Source organism: Cyprinodon variegatus, unplaced genomic scaffold (assembly GCF_000732505.1).
Source record: "Cyprinodon variegatus isolate N-32 unplaced genomic scaffold, C_variegatus-1.0 Scaffold198, whole genome shotgun sequence".
Taxonomy (NCBI): Eukaryota; Metazoa; Chordata; class Actinopteri; order Cyprinodontiformes; family Cyprinodontidae; genus Cyprinodon; species Cyprinodon variegatus.
This window is the reverse complement of record NW_015150651.1, coordinates 767,928-789,666: the sequence shown is the minus strand read 5'-3', so window position 1 is coordinate 789,666 and position 21,739 is coordinate 767,928. Positions and strand designations below refer to the sequence as shown.

The 21,739-nt window shown below is 38.8% G+C and overlaps 1 protein-coding gene across 2 annotated transcripts in view; it reads right to left on the bottom strand.

Moving 5' to 3' along the window:
- Positions 1–19,112: 19,112 nt before the first annotated feature.
- tbc1d8b (TBC1 domain family member 8B) overlaps positions 19,113–21,739 on the bottom strand; it is a 30,044-nt gene continuing 27,417 nt past the window's right edge. For both annotated transcript variants that reach the window (XM_015379713.1, XM_015379714.1), the window contains 2 exons: positions 20,239–20,336; positions 19,113–20,156 (listed from right to left, as the gene is read on the bottom strand). In XM_015379713.1, coding sequence (XP_015235199.1) covers positions 19,755–20,156; positions 20,239–20,336 — 500 coding nt within the window. In that variant the 3' untranslated portion in view covers positions 19,113–19,754. The remainder of the gene's footprint in view (positions 20,157–20,238; positions 20,337–21,739) is intronic.

Below are 21,739 nucleotides of genomic sequence, written 5' to 3'. Positions count from 1 at the left end.
TATGCCGGAACGAGGGCTGCTGCAGACGGGCTGCGGTTAGCCCTGGCTGCCATTAGCTTTGGAAGTCCGCTGATTGCCCCAGTCCTCTCAACTTCAGAAATGTTTTTTAAATTATGCATTAAATCGGTAAATAGACTATATAGTGACACTTTAAGGTATAATATTCTCCCCTCAAATGATCTGAAAACGTACTATAATTGAACAACAGCAACAGAAAAGAGAACTTTTAACTTTCAATGGAGCACTCCATTGAAAGCTGCTGCTGCCGCTGTGCATGCTGAGACAGCTGTCAATCTCAAGAACGGACAAGTCTGCTCTGATGCATACTCATTAAACAGGGCGGGGCGAGAACAACATCCGGGGACTTTGGCCGTTCTCAGTCTGCTGTTCTTGTAAATTGGAACAGTGCTAGGGCTGAGGATGATGACGTTTCACAAGCACATGAAAACGCATAAGTACACATACTGAGAAACGGCTTGTGTTTGGAGGAAAAACAGTGATGAGTACCATCCCAAGAACACCATCTCTACTGTGAAGCATGGGGGTGGTAGCATCATGCTTTGGGGTTGTTTTTCTGCACATGGGACAGGGTGACTGCACTGTATTAAGGAGAGGATGACCAGGGCCATGTATTGCAAGATTTTGGGGAACAACCTCCTTCCCTCAGTTAGAGCATTGAAGATTGGTGGAGGATGGGTCTTCCAGTATAACAATGACCTGAAGCACACAGCCAGGATAACCAAGGAGTGGCTCTGGAAGAAGCATAAGGTTCTGGCATGGCCTAGCCAGTCTCCAGACCTAAACCCAATAGAGAATATTTGGAGTGAGCTCAAACTCTATGTTTCTCAGTGACAGTCCAGAAAACCTGACTGATCTAGAGAAGATCTGTGTGGAGGAGTGGGCCAAAATCTCTCCTGCAGTGTGTTAAAACCTGGTGAAAAACTACAGGAAACCTTTGACCTCTGAAACTGTAAACAAAAGCTATTGTACCAAATATTTATATTGAATTTCTCAGGTATTCAAATACTTTTTTACAGCTGTATTATACAAATAAATAGCTTTAAAAAGCATATATTGTGATCTCTGGATATATTATATTTTTAGACTATGTCTGTCAGAGTGGACATGCACCTACGATGACAACTTAAGACCCCTCCATGATTTCTAAGTGGGAGAACTTGAAAAATAGCAGGGTGTTAAAATACTTATTTTCCTCACTGTATATAAAAAGTTCACATTAAACATGTAAGAAATATTCCAAACTGCCAGGTGGTCAAGAGATATAAAGAAAGGAGATAAAAACTCTTGGCAACACCTTGCTTTTATGCAATTCCTTTTTGTAAATGCCAGCAGCTCGTTGTGAGCCTTCCAGGCCCAGCTTGGCTTGATGTTCCTGTTTGTGAGCAAAATGTGTCTCTGTTAAGCTAAAACCGTCACTGGCAAGATCCTTCTGAAGATGGCTCCCACATCTTCCCTCTGTTCAGTGACTTAATATCTCTGCCCAGAACTTTTTTTTATTTATTTTTTTTTTTTCTCAGTACTACCAGAGTTACAAGTTATTTCTACAAATTCAGCCTCTACATAAAAAGGAATAACAAGCATTTTGGATGTCATTCCCTTCTCTTAGTCATCCTCATTTAAAGGTATCTTCTAAAACTGTTTACAGTTTTTGTTATTATTTTCTAAAACGACAGCCTTTGTACGCAAATTATTTTCGACAGATTGTGCCCTCACTTATGTATCAGAAATCAAATATTTACATATTGTCATATTGCATCCTAACCTAAATTCACTTTGACACCCCTGCTTTAAAGAAACTTTAGCCCCATTTACACTACCCTCTGAAGACTGGACTGAGCTTGGATCAGTTAACCGTGCCGAGCTTGGTTCCTTACGACCGTTTACACATCCTGCTAGCACGGTTCCTTGCCTCCTATTGACGATCTACGGTACTACTACTCTCCAGGATTGAAGGAGGGAATCAGGGCAAATCAAAACGGAAGGTGTGATTATAAATGTGATGTTTCGTTGTTTGCGGAGAGTCAGGCGAAGAAGGCGTCCTTTGGTGAATTTACTTGACATAGTCGGCTTTTGGAAAGTGGATACGAAAAACGGTAGTTTAGTTAGGGCTTACAGATGCAGGAAACAATGGTGGACTTTGAAGTTCATCACACTGCTAAGCAGAATCATCACTGGAAATTGTGTGGCAGGGTAGGGAAGCTAGTATTTTCATGAATGTCTGAGATGATGAGGTCTGCTCATGCGCTCTTTGTTATTTGAGAACTGAGCCTCAAATGAACCTTGCCGAGCCCTACTGTTGAACTAGTACTAATATAGCATTGTTCAGTTGTTTCCGGCACGGTCTGCTTCAGTTTGAGTGCTATTTACACTCAACAGTTAACTTAGTTACTGTGCTTGGACCAATCTCGGTACAGTTTTAAAAGGGTTTGTAATTGGGACATATGTCTATTTCAAGGCTGATCTGAAGTCAGCGATGTCGAAGAGGGACTATCATAGAGGCCACATGCTAAAGACCAGAATCTGAAGACCACTCAAAGTTCAGAATCAAATTGCTGCAAAACAGACGGTTAGCAACATTTCGCTCTAAATCAGAGAACTTTTAGATGCTTGAAGAGACTGACGATGTAGAGCTTTCCTTTTGTGGGCCTGCAATGCTCAGATGCTGAGTACTGGAGAAAACTCAGCCCTTTTCAAAATAGAGATCAGTAGATGTTGAAGGTCTAAAAAATTTTGGACTAGGATTATCAGCTAAACAATTTGGGGTTTTCAAAATTTCTCACCTTACATGTGTTTACTGTTGTGTAAGACAAGCTAACAAGTGCTCCACATGGTAACCATGCTGTCATATTTTGAGCTGTTGTTTATAAAGCTAAAACAAGCTTGATTTAATTTAATCTAATAAGGGTTATTATTAATCAAATAATTTTATGAAATAATTTTATGAAACATTTTTGGCAAAAAAAAATGTGTTTATTGTGAATTTGTTTGGCCATAGTTTAATTGTAAATGGTCTAAATTAGTAAAAAAGTTAATAAATTATTTTGGCCACATTCCAAATTCTTCAAATTTTGGTCCTCAAATACAAAATCCATGCAGAACTGTGATATCAGTGCTTCGTTGTACTAATTATGGTTTTCAACCATGTGTTTTTTCTTCTTCATTGTCTATATAATTGCTTTATTGAGCTTAACTAGCTAGTCAAAGTTATTAATTGAAATATGTTTGACTTGGCTAAATAAATTTTCTTAATAAACTCTTATATTTTGAGTGGAAGTTGTGGTGAATTTACTCCTTATATGTGCAGAGTTATCGGTCTGACCATGATTTGAGCTCGATTCACACTTCTATTTGTTGTGCAGCCATTTGGGCATGTGTTCAGAAAGTCCAAATACTATCTGACAGTCCATATACTATCTGATAAATAACATATTGGCAACCCTTACAGGGGTAGACATTAGATACATCATAATTGCACAACACTCAGTTCCTGAACCCATTTGTCCCAGATTCCATAGTTACCTTATCATGCTTGTCATTTTGTTTGTTTGCATTATGCCACTGACTCCACAGCAATCGCTCACTCCAAGAATGCACACAGTAAATTTGGAGAGAAACCTCCAGCAGAACCAAGCTTATTGACGCTCTGATTAAGGGTTCAAGAAGACAGAAACAGACACACAAAAGTAACATGAAGGCATGATACTATCTATATTAGAGAAGGTAATTATAACTAAGTGTAGGTGGATTTTCATGTCAAAATTGGTGAAAAATAGCACATATGGTGTTAAAGCTGAGGTTTTAGCTACATCTAGGAGAGAAATTGGACTAAATGCTGAAAAGCAAGCCATATCTCTATAACTGAAATTCTTGAAACAGCAGACCTGCTGATGCCACCCTCCATGATTGCATATCGACTAAACAGTATGACATGCCAGATGTAGCTTCTATGATCCTCATAGTAGCTCCGTCTAGTAGCTACACCTGCTAAAAGGATCCGTTTAGCAGATGGTATAAAAGGGTCCTTAATTCCTCCAGTAGGCTAATCCTGGATAACTATCAAGATTGGCCAATCTAAGCATAAGAATGATCAAAAAAGCACGTTTTAAGCCAAGTCTTAAAAGTAGACAGGGTGTCTTCTTTACAGATGTTATTCATGTTGGTCCCACAGGAGAGAATCCTTATAACTAAAAGATCTGCCTCCCATTCTACTTTAAAACATTCCTGGGACCAGTGGTAAGTGAGAGTGAAGTGCTCTGTTTGGAAAATAAGGAACAATCAGATCTCTGATATAGGATGAAGTTTTGTTATGTAGAGCTTTATTTGATAGAAGGAGAATGTTGTGGAAACGGTGGATTCAACATGTGGCCAGTAAAGCAAAGCTAACATAGAAGAAATATGCTCTCTCTTTTTAAATTTTCAGACTGGATGTTGAAAGATTTTTAACTTCAATTTCTAGACTGTCTGACAGTAAAGGATTACAATAATGCACAGATTGGTTTTTCAGCATCATTTCTGCGTAATATATTCCTTTTTTATATATATTCCAGTGATTAATTAAATACATTCTGGAAAACATTTTAAATATGGAATTAAAATTAAATTCAAAAGTAACATAAAGGGTTTTTTTGTTATTATCCAAGGCCAATTTAATTATTTTTGAACTGACTTAACAGCTTCTTTTTCAAAGGCTTTGGTTAAAAGACAATAAGCTATATATTGCATCATTTTAGAAATATAACAGCTGATACTACATCAAGACGTGATCTTATGCCAGAGCAGCTTTGTTGATATTTCTAATAGTCAGCTAAGTTCAGAAGCACAAACAGCCCATCAAGTACAAAGAAGGTGCATTTCTGCTATTTTGTTTTCATCAGGGTTGGTTTTGCTCTGTGAAACTGGTTGCTGATAAATGCCACCTCTTGTCAAGTTTCCTTCAGAAGGGGACTTACGGGGATTTGGAGAAAGTTCTTTCAGCTTTTGTAGGCATGTTTTCTTTCTTCAACCTTGGGTTGAATTCTCCTTTGCACATGAAGTAGATTAGTTGTCATTGACGAGCATAATGACTCACCATCCACTGTTCCTCCAGGCTCCATCAAAGGTCATCTCTTCAACAGTGTCACCCTCACTCAGCAGAATACAAAGACTGCAAAGAACTAAATCAGGACTGCTCTCACGGGTGCCTTTATAGAGATATGGTAATGCTTCAGAGCATTTGATCATTTATTGCACGTGCTCAGACTGTGCATTCTCAGGTACTGCTCAAGGACACATTTTAAGATATTATTTTACCCCAGTGTGAGCAGATGATTAAAACCCATTTTTACTTTCAAGTTAATGTGTGTATTTGTCTGTCTGTCTTTCTGTTTACAGGCTTACTTGAAAAGTTATTGCCTGATTTTAATGATTTGTTTACCAAAAGTTCACCTCAGTCCAAGGAACAATCCATTAAATTTTGGTGGTGATCCAGACCAAGATTCTTTAACATTTTTTGGCAGAACAAGCAGTTCGACCTAAACCAGAGGGAGACAGCAGTGACTATTCACAGCTTCAGCATCGGACTCAAAAAGTCTAGAGGTATTATAATGAAGACAAAGGAAACAAAAACACAGGAAAATGGAACCCTGATTTGTCCATCAAAGAAGAGTGAAAAGAGATGAAAGGAGAGAGCAGAACAGAAACCAAAGGCTGCAAACACACGCTTTTCCTTAAATATAAAATGATTAAAGGAATTTCTAGAATTATCTTCTAGAGGTGTACCTAATGCCAGGATCAATTCATTAGAATTACACAATTATCCAGATCAGGTGAAGGTTTTAGCTATTGGGATGAGTCACAATATGGGCAAAATGTTCTGAGATCTCAACTCTCAGAATGTTTTCACTGCTTCTTATCCTCCCTCCAGTTAGAGTAGAGAAAAGGTACAAGAAGGCTTGAATAAAATTGTAGTTAAGTAAAAGCAACACTACTTCATCATATCTTTACTAAGGTAAAACCAAAACATAGCCTTTAAGGAAATTACTCAAGTAAGAGTAAAAAGGTAAGTGGTAAAAAGGCTACTGAAGTACTGAGTAACGGATCTACTGACTACCTATGATCATAACAACTGATTTACTATTCTGGTAGTGATCAAATGCAAAATCATGTGCCACTATTTTTCCTTTTTTAACTACACCGCTGTATAACCAAATTAAACAATGTCACAACTACTGCAAAGATTAGTTTTCTGGATATTGCCCAGCCAAGTCTCTATAAATATCACTTCATAGCTGTCCATCTAATGTGAGGTATTTAAGAGTTGGATCTCATCCTTTTCCTCGTTGAGTATCCAAACGTTAGCCAGCAGCAGACTGGGTAAAGCCATCTGTGTTCTTTGCTTTAAGCCTAGCATGCATGTTGGCCACTTTGCTTCACTCATTTCTGGAACATTATCCGCATTTGGTGGCCCAGAGCTTTTCTCTAGTTCGATTAATTCAACCCTCTAATACTGGCTTCCTGTTCTGATGGGTGAAAATGTAAACAAAACATAAAAAGGAACATAATTTTGACCTTTTACATGAAGCTTATTTAATGCAATGCGATGGATGGATGGATGGATGGATGGATGGATGGATGGATGGATGGATGGATGGATGGATGGATGGATGGATGGATGGATGGATGGATGGACATCCTGTTCTTGGCTACTGTATGTCCAGCATTGACTCAGGAGTTCAATATGAAGTTTTTAATAAAAACTAAAGCCTGTTATGAAACTGGAATTAGCTGGATACTAATTTGCCACTAATGGGTTAATGCTGATTTGTGTTTTATATAAACAGAGTTTTCAAATATTGAACTGCAATGATTTTAGATGGCAGTGAGACACTAGTACAGAACCATTTCTGGGTTTTAGGTCATACCTTTCTGTTATTTAGATGTGGAAAGCATAAGTGAGCAGGTTGTTAGGCGCATTAGAAATTAATTAAATAGAATAGATGAGTTCCTCCCATGGATTTGCTGCAATCCAAAACTGTGTCTGCTCTATGATAAGAATCTGGAGATAGCATAACAAAGGGGTTCAGACTTTGGACTCTGCAGCTTATTTTCTAATTAGGGTTTTCTTTCAGAGCATCTCCTCTATTGACCCTTAGTCCCCGTCTACTCATCTGGGTAAGTTTAGATGCAGAGGAGGTGCTCACTGTATATCCCTAAGCAGACAAACTCAGTTAAGCTTTATTTTTGTTTTCTCATGATTATAGATCCAAGGCTCTGTTTACAGGATACATCTTATTATATGGGAGCTTGAGTTAAAATCTAAAAATTCAAAAGTTTTGTTTGTGACATAAATACTGTATGTTCTGTATATCTTGCTGGGTTATGGCTCAGAGAGAGTAAATTTGCTGACCAGCAGAATATATATACAAATAACTAGAACTGGAAGTTCTAGTTTAAATTATTAAAAATTAAATTGATTAAATTATTATAACTGACAATTTGATCAATTACCAGGTGTGTTGTGCAACTTTAATATATGCAATGATGACCACCCCATTGGGGGTCTGTAAATATGTTTTTTTAACATAATATTTGAACTGTCAGATATTGTTTGTGCACACACGCCCCCTACTGGTTGTGTATTAGAACAACAAATAAAAGAGTGAATCTAGCTGCAACTATGGTCAGATCATTTTTCACATAGAGACAAACAGGACAAACAACCATTCACGCACACACTCGCATCTAAAGAGACTTTAGAGAAGCCAATTAACCTAACAGTCATGTTTTTGAACTGTGGGAGGAAGCCGGAGTACCCAGAGAGAACCCACGCATGCACAGGGAGAACATGCAAACTCCATGCAGAAAGACCGCGGGCTGGGAATCGAACAAGGAACCTTTCTTGCACACTGCTTGAAGCAGTGCTTGAACGCTGCTTGCAAGGTAGCTGTGCTACACACTGCATCACTGTGCAGCCACTCATAAACTGATATATGTAAAAGGGAATTAATAGGGGATTGATATTTTCCCACCACACAGGACAAAGGGTGAGAGATGTCTGCTACAATTCTTGAGCCTTACTCATTGTTCTTTGATTGTAGATGTGAATCCAAATCTTCTAGGGCTTCCCTACAGTTGTACCAGTCCTTTTCATAACTCTTTAATGCACTTGCAACTCAAGTGACTAAACTATGCACAGAGTTGAAAGGTCAAAACGTTCTCAATGATATTGAAATTATCTCAAAAATCACCTTTAAAGGAGACCTCAATTTATCACCTGAGTCTTAAAAGAGCAACAAAATCGTCTTCTTGGTGGTTCTGATTCATATTGTCATCTGTTGTTGTTCATTGTTTTAAATGTGTGGCTCTAAAAATCTTTTATCAGCAAAATTCTATTGAAATTACTTGAGTGGTTTCTAAGACTGTGAAACAGAATATTTTGACTTGAAATTATATTCTCATCCTTAAGGAATAATTACAACACACTCTTTCCATATGTTCTGAATTTGAAATGGTCCTCAATTTTTCTCTGCTAAATATAACCAACTGCGTGTAACACTAAACACAACGAACTTAGCAAAAGCACAGACACATGAAAGCAACATTAGGCAAACATTAATAAACTGCATTAATTGCAAGCTGTGACAGTAAACGGGAATTCATTCCTTTGAATTTCTCGCAATAATTACATGTAAGAGCTCAGTATAAAAGGGGAGTCTTTTATGATTAAATCAAAAGATGGCACACTTTTACCATTAGTGACCAAAGAGAAAAACAGAAGAAGGAAAAAAACTCACTCAAATCTTCTCCATTATTGCACAAAATATTCTATTTTGGTTAAGATTCATATGGCGCATTAATTAACCCCCCCCCCCACACACACACACACACTTTTAATAGAGGTAAAAGTGATTGCCTTGCGGCATGTTCTTCTTAGGCAGCTGGTGTCACCGGTTTGCACTTTTTGGTTCTGTTTGTTTTCTTTTTGAGTTTCCATATTTTTGAGCTCCATTTTGTGGTGTTTTCTGGTTGTTTTTAAGTTCTAATATATTTCTTGTTTACCCTCTGTTGCCCTCTTGTGTCACTCTCTTTCTGCTAGCTCCCTTCCAGTTTCTTCTGTTCGCACCTGCTCCCAGTCTGTTGATTAAGCCTGGTCTTTGTTCAGTCTCCCATTTATACTTCTCCTCTTCAGTTACTGTTGGTTGGTTCTTCGTTCCTTCTTTGCCCTTCATGTGTTTTCCATTGTTTGAATATTAGATCTGCAATAAACCACCTCAGCTTCAGTCTCTGCATTTGGGTCCTCTGAAAACCTCGACTCAACCTGACAGCTGGCCTTTTAAACATTTTATCAGAAACGGGTATGGATCAGAAATACAGCTCAGGTGTAAGGGTATCAGGTAATGGCTGCTTTTTAATGCAGTCCGTCTCTCTGACATTTTATAACGTCTTGTTTCTGTCATTTCAGACTAAAAGTACTTGAATATACATTTTTATAGTATTTATATCTAAAGTTTTTATATTTGAAGAGATGTTGAAGACTATTTTCAGTGCTCAGAATAACTCTGAGGGATTTGAAATGAATTTCTTTTCATTTATTTTAGCCTCTGTGGTGTTTCTGGTGAACCCCAGGCTAAAGTTCTACCATAAATGGGAGGAAGAGAATTTGGCAAGTTGTCCGACCTGTTGGAGAGAGCTAAACAACATTCCACCGCTGTTGGTAAAGTCTTGCTCACCTTAATGTTTGTCTTCCGCGTTGTCATCTTGGTAAGGAAACGTGCGTTGACGAGCAGTCCAAACTCTTATTTGAAACTAACCAACCAGGCTGCAGCTTGTTTGTTATGATAAGACCTTCCCAGTTTCTCATGTCCACCTCTAGGTGATGCAAATACACCAACACTCTCTAGCTGGGGTTTGCTCTTCACCAAAAATGCATCAAAGAGAAGAAAGCAACTCCAAAATCAAATCAAAGGATAAAAAAAAAGGAAAAAAATGAAAAGAGATAGAGATCAGAGCATCAGTGGGAAGAAGCAAGGAGGTAGCACCACGGGAGATCAAAACAGTCAAAAATAGGAAATGCTGCTTGGAGGGGTTGTCCTGAAAGCGTATGTCTTCAACATTACTTTTAAGCTTCTGTTTGAAGTGGCCTTCCTTTTGGCTCACTACTTCATGTATGAATTTGGCCTGGACCCCATGTTCATGTGTGACTGCTGGCCCTGCCTAACCAAAGTGCTCTGCTGTGTCGCGACCCACAGAGAAAACTGGCTTCATTCTTTTCATGCTTGTTGCAGCTGTAGTGTCTCTGCTGGTGAACGTAGTAGAGGGGGTTAATCCATTATGACAGGAAGCAATGCAGTGAAAGAATTACATTTGAGGAAATGGAAATAATAGGAATGGTTTAGTTCTATGGACTAAAATGAAAGGAAAGCTAGTTCTTGTTCTTAGTTAATTTACTCCACTTGTGGCACTGATGCAACTGATGCATGTATTCCCTGTTTTCACCATCTGAGATTGAGGCAAACTGAAATTAAGCTTCTTGTAACTTTCTTTGAACAATGGATCTTGTCCTCCTTTCATATAGTGCAGATTTGTGGAGTTAAGGACTTAGAGATCCTGATAATGGTTCTCCTTCATCCCTACTGACTATCTAAAGCGATGCTATAATGTTGAGGTAATAATACGAACAGACTTACTAATGCAACACACCAGAACCTCCATGTTTTGACACATTTGAGCCTTCAGTCCTCATTTCTTCTGTGTGTAGTTCACTGTAATCAGCCTTTAAATCTTTAATGTTTACTGTTGCCAGATGCCCTAAGGCCCGTTGACCCGGGATCCCTTGTTTTGCCTTCACCATTGGTGGTGATGACAGTGTCACCACGTCCTCTTCCAACTAATGACTTAGTAGTAAGCTGTTAGTGGATTAAAGCTGTTAGCATCTCGCAACTTCAGGACCACATAGCAACTTGGCTATGTGGTCCTGAATCTGATACGAATTTCGAACTTTTCAAATGCTACCTGTGTGTGAACGGCCAGAAAGCTGTACAACTTTTAGTACAGCTTTTCAGAAAGCAAATTAATATTTCCACTCCTTAAAGAGCAGCAGTGATCAAATGTAAACAGTGTGGGAGAAAAAACATGGTGCAAAAAAAGGCATTGATATGGATGTTCAGAGCATTATACAATTATGCAGTGTTTTGGTTTGGTGTTATCAGTGTGATGCAGAGTCTACGAGATGATTTAGAGTTTTTCAGCAGTTCAGCTGTCTCATGGCAGCAGGGGAAAAGCTGTTGCAGAATCTGCTGGACCTACATCGGATGCTGTGAACCCTCTTCCCAGAGGGCAGCAGGGAGAACTGTCCATGGTGGGGGTGTAGGGGCCATTCATGATGTTACGGGCTCGGGACACGCAGCGCTGGGATGAAATGTCTTTAATGGAGGGAAGAGGAGCCCCGATGATCCTCTCTGCTGTTCTCACCACTCTTCTCATTTTCTTGCAACTCAGAATGATTGACAGCGCTAATTGATTGATTGACAGGACTAATTGATTGATTGACAGCACTAATTGATTGATTGACAGCACTAATTGGTGACTGCAGCATTGTAGCTCCCTCTCCTGATTTTGGCTTGGGTTTTTTTCCAGTTTCGGTTAAACCCAGTTTGCAGATGTTAATAAGGACTGTGGGTGTAACCTCATCTGCTCCAAGCAGACAAGGTAATGCCCAGAGGCCCATCTGCTTTAGATAAGATCACTTGGTGGAGTGGCTGACAGTGAATCTCTGCATGAACTGCAGAGTTAACTGTTTGACCCTCGTTTGAGCTTGAATCACACTCTCATTTGTTGTTCTAACACACAGACAGTTGACTGTGTGTTCACAGAACAACAACACGTTTTATGTGATTAAATAACATAGGTTACAATGCATTTAATTGCATAATAGTGTGATATTTTTCACGTTCAAGCTTGTAGACAGGTTGGCTGGGGTAATCTATTTTGATTGAAACAAGTTGGACATTAGTTCCCGTTACAGAGTCAAATTGAATCATGTCAACATGAATCAAATGTAAGCAGATTTATTCAGGCCTGCCACCAGTAGACCGTCCTTCACTCTGGAGGATATTAAGTGGTCAGTTATGCTTTGGTATGTTTGCAGTCCTACCAGACTATTTTCAGATAGTAGATTGAGCTGTGCTCTGTGAGGTGTTCTAAGATTCAGATTTTGTTTCCTTAAATAAACTTGTTCTAAACCTCTCCATAACTTTGCAATAATAAGCTGGTAAGATTAGAATTATAGAGTCTTATCTGCTGGCTTTATATCTATAATTCTCAGTTGAAGCAGTGTCCTTGGCTGAATTCCCTGAATATGGGTGTTGGGTAATGGAGGGATTTTAGACCTCTAACATTCATCAACACTGTTAATATGTTCAGTTTGAGTTGTTTAAACCGACATAGCTAAAAGGTCTAAATTTGATAAAGTCGTTAGCTTTCACCACTAAGATGATTTATTTTCATTTTCAACAACCCTTTTAGCACATGTAAGGGAGAACTTAGCAGTAATAATTTTCCTAGGACCTCATGCTTGTGTAAATTCTCAGTCATCTGGGTCGTGGCAGCTGTTTGATTTAAACACCATTCTTCATAGAAGAATATCTGATCTCCCTAGTACAGGGTTTCCTTCCAATTTAACCCTTGTTTGTCGTTCCTAGGAGCTCCTTACAAAAATCGGAATCAACCTTTTCAGGTTTGAACCTCTGAATCTTAATCATACCCAGTCCAAACAGATATAGAGTGGTGTAATAATAATAATAATAAAAAAATAATAATAAAATAATATACTGTGAAAGAATGGACATTAAAGACTCTTTCATGCTGATTTGTTGTGTAAGAATCTCTGCTGCTGCAGTACTTGATTTTGGACACCAGAGGTCCCCCTTTATACTCAGATCTTCTTATTCAAAGCAAAGCTGTTCTTTCAAAGCTGGTTTTGGACAGGCCTGTTTTCTGAGCTCAGTCCTACAATCTAAATCCTCCACTTGGCATCACATTATTTAGAGAAGTTTCTCTGGGTTGACTGATATGTTATATAATTATTCTTTAAAAAAGAGCAATATTTTACAGTAAAACAGAATACACCAACAGCCTTTGAAGATTAATTTCTTTATTTTTAGTTTCTGATTTAAATAACTACTAATTCCAGGTGTCTGTTCACTTTATGTGCAGTTCAGCTTGAATGACATCCCAATGCTGAAGGCCAATGCTGAAGATGACCTATGATGACCAGGGAAGGTCTAGCAGCTCCTTATATGGTAATCCTGTTGTGTTGGGGAGCAGGTAGGAAACTGCAGCTTGAGACTTTGGAAGAGGAAGACAAGCCCATTATGAATAAGGTGAATCAGTGGCATGCACAGACATTTTTGGGGGCAGGTGCTTAGAAAAAGAGTCACATGGAACACTGTCTGATGCTGATGCTGAATGAACTTCCACAGTCCATAGGTAGCAATGCCACATTGAATTAAATAATTAACTATTTCAAATCTACTGATATATAAAAAGACTTGAATAACAGTAGACTAGACCATTTTTTTTCTCAATTTTATCTTTCATTTATGCAAATAAAAAACAATTGAAGGCTAGAGCACAAATAAATAGGAAAAAAACAACATGATTTCCATGAACTCACTGCTCTGAGTTATCAGGTGCAGGGAACAGATTACGCTGTAAAACACATTTCCTTCTAGTATCAATGTAGCTGCTATCATAAGTCTTTAAATGTATGATAATCCCATAATAGTGCATATGTAATACCGGTAATCTTATTTTAAGGTTTAAGAACTCCCATTCCACTGACAGATCTTATTTTTTTCTTTAGATTAGGGAAAATGATTTTTTTTAAGAAAATTGTTTTTATTTTCAGATCAGTATTTGAAGTACAAGATGTCTGTCAATAAACACAGAAACTGAAGATGCAGCTTCATCTAGAATAGAAAGTCCCTTTATTGTACCACAATGGGCAAATTCGGGTGTTACACGTCCCACTTTAACTGAATACAACCTTATAAAAGTAAAGGATGAATTTAATGAACTGTGATCATTTAGTCTTATGTTCCAATAGATGTCATCAGGGAGTCCCTGACAGGAACCATCACAGCAAATCAATAATTACATCTATGACACTCTTTAAATGACATTTTATTCTAATTTAATCTAAGAGTTGCATTTTAAACTGTTCCTTGGCACCTGGTACAGGCCATTAAAGAAATGATGCTGTGAACTAACCAAATTCATAAATGCTATTTTGGGCAAAAGACTAAAAAAAAAGAAAAAAAAATGTATTTCAAGAGGGCATTTTGTTGTCCAGAGGGGAAAAGGGACGGTGCTCTAGCGACACCTAGTGTCTATCTGTGCACATGTCTGGCTTTAGGAGGAGCGGAACCAAATAAGAGTTAAAAAAAACTTAACTTTTTAAACTTCTATGTGGTTTTGAATATTGCAGACATTACTAATATTCAATGTTTGTTTTTTTAAGTAGTAGTTGTGTTTAGTCATTTGCGGTTGAGGTTAACACTTCAGGGCTTTGATAGAAAAGTCTTTATAGCATATTCTAATGTTCACTGAATGCCAGATTTGACCTCATATAGTAAAGATTTCTAAACAGATCCCACTCCTAAAAGATAAAACTACATAAAATGTTACTAATTCCACCAACAGATTATGGAAAGTGTAATCAGGCAGATGCAGATCTATCTCTCAGTCATATATTTCTACAAGAATTTCTGTAGAGCAAATTTACCAAATGCTTTTAAGATCAAATTGGATCTAATTTTGGTTATTCTGAGTCTAAGAAAAGTTGGCATATCTGAAAGAGTCAGAAACCTTCTGTCCATTGGACTCATCTTCTCAATCTGGAAAAAAAGACTTTAAAAGCCAGAATCTCTGCAATGAACGATAACCTGCATCTGGAGAGGATCCAGAACCTCCTCAGTGGTGAACTGGAAGAGTTTGAAATAACATGGAGTCCAAAATGTTTCACTAACGGAAGAGAAGATCAATGAACCGTAAACCTGCTTCAATTGGGTAGCCCTATTTAGAGGGGTTGAATGGGGGGAGAGATAAATAGATTTTATAACTATATTTTACTAATTTATTACTGTAAGGCCTGTTTTTATTTAATCTGTAGGTTTGTTGTATGTCTTTTCATGAAATGTGTCTGCGCTCTTCAGCGACAATTCTTGTATTATTGTACTTTGGCCTTTCAATAAAATTGCAAAAAAGTAGAAAAACAAACCACTGGACTTTGGTTTAGGTTTCAGCTCTCAAAAACCTACAACACAGCGATAGAGTTGATTCATTCCCGCTATCATAATCCTCATCGCCTACAGGGGACCAGGACATCTCGCCTGCTCAGCCAGGCCAACAATGACCCTAACGACTCCCCCTTTTCAGTGCGTAGGTAAGTATCGGGTATTGCGGGCTAACAAAGACCTCAACATCTCCACATTACTAAGGGGATGACCTGTTTTCGGTTCAATTTGCAAATTTTCTAAGCCAAAACAAGGCTTTGTTGGCCTACTGTATATAGCAAGTTTCACTTCTTCCACATAGGATATAATTAATGAAAACAAAAGAGAAAATTTCTTAAATCACCGCTCTTTATTCTTTAACATTTAAGTGACAACAGAAACGATCCAAAATCAAACATCGAAACATCACAAACAGCAAAAACAAGGATTCAATAAGGATGTTTTCAGAGCCGTGCAACAACTTTTCCCTCCTCTGACAGACAAAAGCAGCATTTGAGGATGTTTAAAAGAAATAAAATATTTGCATAAATGAATGTTTGATCCAAACACTTTAGATTGGTCAAAGATTCTGTAACCTTAAGTATAGACATTTAAAAACTAGATGTTATTATACAATCAAATGAAGAGAAAGCAACAGATCAAAGCATGCATCATCTCATAATCCATGCACATTTGCTTTCAGATCAAGATGCGGTTTGTGTTTCTAAATAAATTGATGACGTCTTAACTTCAGCATAGCTTCAGGCAAACAGGCACTAATAAAATAAAAACATGCAAAAATAGTTTTTCCTTTTTTTTTTTAGATCAACCATTTCTTCTGCTGCTTAAGATTCATAACGTTTCCGTTGATCAAACATTAAAATGGGGCAGCGAGAAAATCTTCAGTTTATTTTAACGTTTTCTAAGGAGTTCCACCTAGAAACAAAGATAAAAGTTTAATGCAAAATAAAATGAATTTAATGATAATAAGCAGTCGGTCCTTCAGGTTTGGTCATTAAAGAACAACAAAAGCATGAGTCAGCATAAGGCATAATGATCAGAAACAGCAAGCACTTAAAAAAAAAAAAACATAAAAAAAACTAAACTCTGGAGAAAAGCAGAGACTCTAAATCTTCATTATAAATCTGATCATTTGGCCCAAAGAGATGCAGCTGCAGGAGCCACAGATTAGCCCCGACCGAAGCAACAGGACAGGAAAAACAAAAACAGGTGAGATTTATGCTGCATGTCTGTAACTGCTGCACACCACCGAGTGCTACTGACAGAACTCTGGATCTAATGTTTACGTTTCTGTTTGAAAAATATCCCTTATATGTTTACAGAAATGTCACCCTGAGATTTGATGAAGCAAAATGTCCTTCAAAAGGTTCAACAGTCCTGGAGCTCATTAGGGGCGAGAAATGTCAGCGATCTGCAGCGGGGACAGAGAGAACCGGTCCAGGAACGTCTCTGAGCAGAGATCATCTGAGCTTTGTGTCTTTCACTGTTTCAGAAACATTGGCCTCTGTTCCTGCTGTTCTTTAGTAGCACAACAGCGCCCCCTGCTGCAACATTACTGCCAGGAATCAACTCCACAAAGGTCTCTTCCCACATTTTTTAATTTCTTCTTTATTTAAATACATCAATAAAACAGTTTTTTTTATTTTTAAATTTTATTTCAATAAATTAAAATAGGTATTTTTACCCATTTTAAGTGGTTATTTATGGTAAATTATGGCTTACAGCTTATAAAGTCATGTTTAGGGCTTCAGTTTTTATACTGCAGCTCTTTTGGCAGCCTAGTTTGGAGGCGGTCCGATGCAGTTCCTCATTCAGGGGTAGTTAAGCCGTAACTGCAGCTGTTGCACCTCATGTTCATGATAAATCCAAGTTTGGTGGTTCTTTGGGCTCCAAATTCTCTTAGCTTAACCTTATTAGCTTTACCATTATTGCACCTTTTCCCTCCACTAAACTTTCCAGTGCCTGTAGATACGGCACTGGAGTTTGTGAATGAATCAGCAGTTTTTTATCATAAAGATGTAAAATACAACAGAAGTGTTTACAGACTGTGACATTAGCGGCACGGCTTCACATATGCATGACAAAGCAAATTTGAAGCAGATCCTGCAAACTACGCTCCATGGCAGAGGATTTCTGAGCAGAGAACTTTCACTACATGGGAAATGAAATCAATCAGTGGTTAAATGGTGAAATAATACCTCCCATGGTTTGATCAAGTCTTTGTCTTGATCAACTGATTAGAAATCCCATATTTTAGTTTTTAAAACTATAAAGAGCTTCTGACCGAGTGAACAGGAACAAAGAGCTTTAGCTTTTCAATATTATTTTCTAGAATTGGAACCTCGCCCTCCTCTTGAGTTAAAAAACAAACCACTGGACTTTTTTTTTCAAATTTGAAGATGTTTCGCTTCCCATCCAGGAAGCTTTTTTCTTTTATTCAAAATGTCTGTATTAGCATTGAGTACCAGGCTTAATAGAGTAGCCCAAATAAAGCCTTGTTTTGTCTTAGAAAGCATCAATAAGGGGTGGACCAGTCCGTCCGGTTCAATTTATAAGCCATAACAAGGCTTTGTTGGGCTACTGTATAAAGCTAGGAACTCAACATTAATTCAGACATTTTGAATTGAAAAAGCTTCCTGAATGGGAAGCTAAATGTCTTCAAACTTGGAAACAAAAGTCCAGTGGATTGTTTTTAACTTATTTGAAAAGACTATGGCCTGGATGACTGAGAATCTTCACCAGCATGATGCATGATGAGGTTTTTTTCCAGGAACTTTGACTCCAGATATTTTCTGTTCCTCTCTTGCCAAACAGGATGGTTTATGTCTCTGAAATTAGAGTTTGAACCTTAATTAGGCGAAGTGTAGCGTATGTACAGGCGTTAAGCTAGTATAAATAAACCGTTTAAAATGCTGCCACATACGCGTAGCACACCTCTCTGCTGCGATTACACCCTGGTTTGCTGTATTTTTTCCTCAATACTTCTATATGAAAAATCTGTTGTTTAGTTAATATTACATTTACTGGAGGAAAACTTTGTTTTTTTTATCCCTTTATATCAGCACATGTGTGCATGGTGTACAGGAGGTTCCCTTTTTAAATAAAATTAGTCATTTAGAAAGAATATTCTGATTTGAGACACAAATTCAACCATCTAAAAGAGAAAACTGGTCCCATCAGAAACAGAATTTAATTTGAGTGAATCCTGAATGAGTGAATCTGTTTAAGCATAATTAGAAAAACATGTCAAAGTGAATTTTAATAAAATTAATCTCTATGTGAAACTGAGTCATAACTGCTCATAAATTTTATAATTCGTTCTGAAACCATTTCCTTACATTAATAAGTCAGTTTGACTTATTTTGCTTTCATTTCTAGATTTTCTTTTTTTGCCACATCTAACTCAGAAAGACCAGAGTTATCGAACCCGTATTCACATCCTGCCAAATGACAGGCTGCTAAACTCTTGGGTTTGTATTCTATGTACAATCTTCTTGACTAATCTAGACTTTCTATAGGATCCTGATGTTTGGCAAAAAAAGAAAATCTGGATTTCGAACTAAAAGTGAAATTAATTAAACTGAATTTTTAATTAAAATATTCAAGTCATTACTGTTTTTATTCAGATACACATCAATAAATAGTTCTACGCTCAAACCAACATTTGATTTATTTTGCATAAACAGATTCACTTCCTGATTTCTAAGAGCAGCAACACACAACTTCCTAGAAATGATGATGTCACAAACAGAAACCCTGCAAACAAGATTTTTTAAATTAATTTAAAACCCTTTTAAGACCAACACAAAGATGTTTCTGAAGTTGTTGTTTACCAGGCTGTCTATATATAAATTGCATATGCAAATTAAACCAAAGGGCCCCACCATCCTTCCCTGTTTTCCTATATCTGTCCCTATTTATTGCAAATATTTTCCCTTTTTCTGTTTTCAAAATGCATCATTTGAGTGAGAGAAGCGGATCAGTTTATGGCTTCCAGGAGCGCCGGTGCAGCAGGTCCTCTATCCGCTCTACTGCTGCTCTAAGTCACTATGATCTAAGCTGGTGTTTTTCACATCAAGCTGTTTGCATTTTGAACGTAACTATAAGGTCACGGGACAAACGATCACACACGGCGGCTTCACTAGAAGCAGTAACTACTAATCTGAATGAAAGCGCACATGAAAATATTCAGAATTAGGATCTAAATTAGTCTAAGTACTTTATAGACTTTTCAGGTGTTTATATGATATAAGGTCTTAAATCTGAGCTAGATGAGGTGAAAATGTTTGATGAGGCCTGAGGAGCAGCCCTCATCCTGGTGGGGGTCAGTGATCCAACCCTAGTGTCTGTTTACGTCGGATCGTCAGTGAAATGAAGGCAGGAAACCCACCGTAGCGTCAGAATCCGATCTGGGCAGAGGAAGTGGATTAAACGTCAGAAACAAACTTTCCCCTCAGATTTTCACTTGTTGGCCTTCAGCCTGAGCTGGGCCACCCGGGCCTGTCCCAGTTTGCCCTGAATGTGGACCGGCCGTTCAAAGAAGCCCACTATGACCGGCTCGTTGAGCAGCGAGGCCAAGACCTGTTCGAAGGAAAACGACCAGTCCACTTCAGGCTGCCGCGCCGCCCCATCCTGGCTGCTGGGAGAACTGGAGGCGTCTGAAGTCTCCTCTTCGGTTAAAGACGCCTCCACAGAGGCGGTGCTGCCGGCACGCGGGCTGCTCGGCTCTTGTAGCCTCCGCCCGACCTCCTCCATCCTGAGGAGGAGGCTGGTGACGTGGGCGACGGCTCGGTACAACGACTCCTCCTCAGGATCACCATGGAAGATATTATAGAGGGTCTTGGAGAACTGGATGAACTGAGCCTGAGGTGGGAGATGATGGGAATGTTAGAGAAGGGTTTGTTTTTACTGTGAAGCATCCTAACCAGATGATTAGATGGATCACCTGATTAATTCTTGGCAGGTCCTTGATGGTTTCTTCCTTCTTTAGGATCTCATTCTGCCACTGCTTCAGGTAGGCCTGCAGGTCAACCTTCCCTCTGCCTGGTGGTTGGGCAGAACAAACAGAAACTCTTTGATTTAAAGACCTCTGATGCTTAAAAACCTAATTTAAAACAGCTGCTAATATATAAACATATGGCAACTATCTCTACCTCCTAGGGACACTAAGGAAAAGGAAGCAAGAAAAAACTGTGCAAAAACTACAAAGTTAGGAAGTCAAATTATACTGAAATCCGTTCATTTTTCATTGATTTGCTAAATGAGACATGATTTATTTTTGAAATTATACAAGAAACACACATCTGTATGATCTTAGTGGTGTGGTAGATCCAGGCCTCTATTGCTCTGGTGCTTAGGGTCTGCTCCTTTGCAGCCATGATAAGTGCCTCTGTGCTTCCCTTCAGTCCAGCTTTGTCTAGCCATTGGTAGGATTTCCTGATATCCGCCACTTCGGTTATGTTTTGGTGGTCCATCCCGTGTAGAGGCTTAATCTCCCTTGACGGAGTCTCTGGCACCTCATCTTCTGTTCCCCATTCTATTTTCCCATTCACTGAGGATGTCATCTGTTGGAGCCTTGTCCTTGATGTACTTATGCATCTTGGATGTTTCATCCTGGATAGTGGCTCTTACGCTCACTAGTCCTCGACCTTCCTTTCGGCTAGCATACAGTCTCAGGGTGCTGGATTTGGGGTGGTACCCTCCATGCATGGTCAGGAGCTTTCGTGTCTTAACATCTGTCGCCTGTATCTCATCCTTTGGCCAGCTTATTATTCCTGCAGGGTATCTGATTACTGGTAGAGCATAGCTATTTATTGCCTGAGACTTATTCTTGCCATTGAGCTGGCTCCTTAGGGCCTGCCTTACTCGTTGGAGGTATTTGGCCATAGCCGCTTTCGCTGTCACCTCTTCGAGGTTGCCATTTGCATGTGGGATTCCAAAGTACTTGTAGCTGACCTCAATGTCTGCCATTGTTCCTTCTGGGAACGAGACCCCCCTCTGTGTGGACTACCTTCCCTCTCTTAGTCTCCATCCGACCACACTTCTCTTGTCCGAATGACATCCCGATGTCTGTGCTGAAGATCCGGGTGGTATGGATCAGTGGGTCAATGTCTCGCTCATTCTTAGCGCACAACTTGATGTCATCCATGTAGAGGGGGTGACTGATGGTGGCCCAGTTCCTGAGTCGTTATCCGTAGCCAGTCTTGTTGATTATTGGGCTGAGGGGGTTCAGACCTATGCAGAACAGCAGTGGGGACAGCGCATCTCCTTGGTATATTCCACATTTGATGGAGACTCTGCATGTGCCTTGCCATTGGCCTCAAGGGTGGTTTCCCACAACCACACTGAGTTTGCAATGAAGGCTCTTAGAGTCCTGTTGATGTAGTATAGCTCCAAGCATTCAATGATCCAAGTATGTGGCATTGAGTCACAGGCTTTCTTGTAAT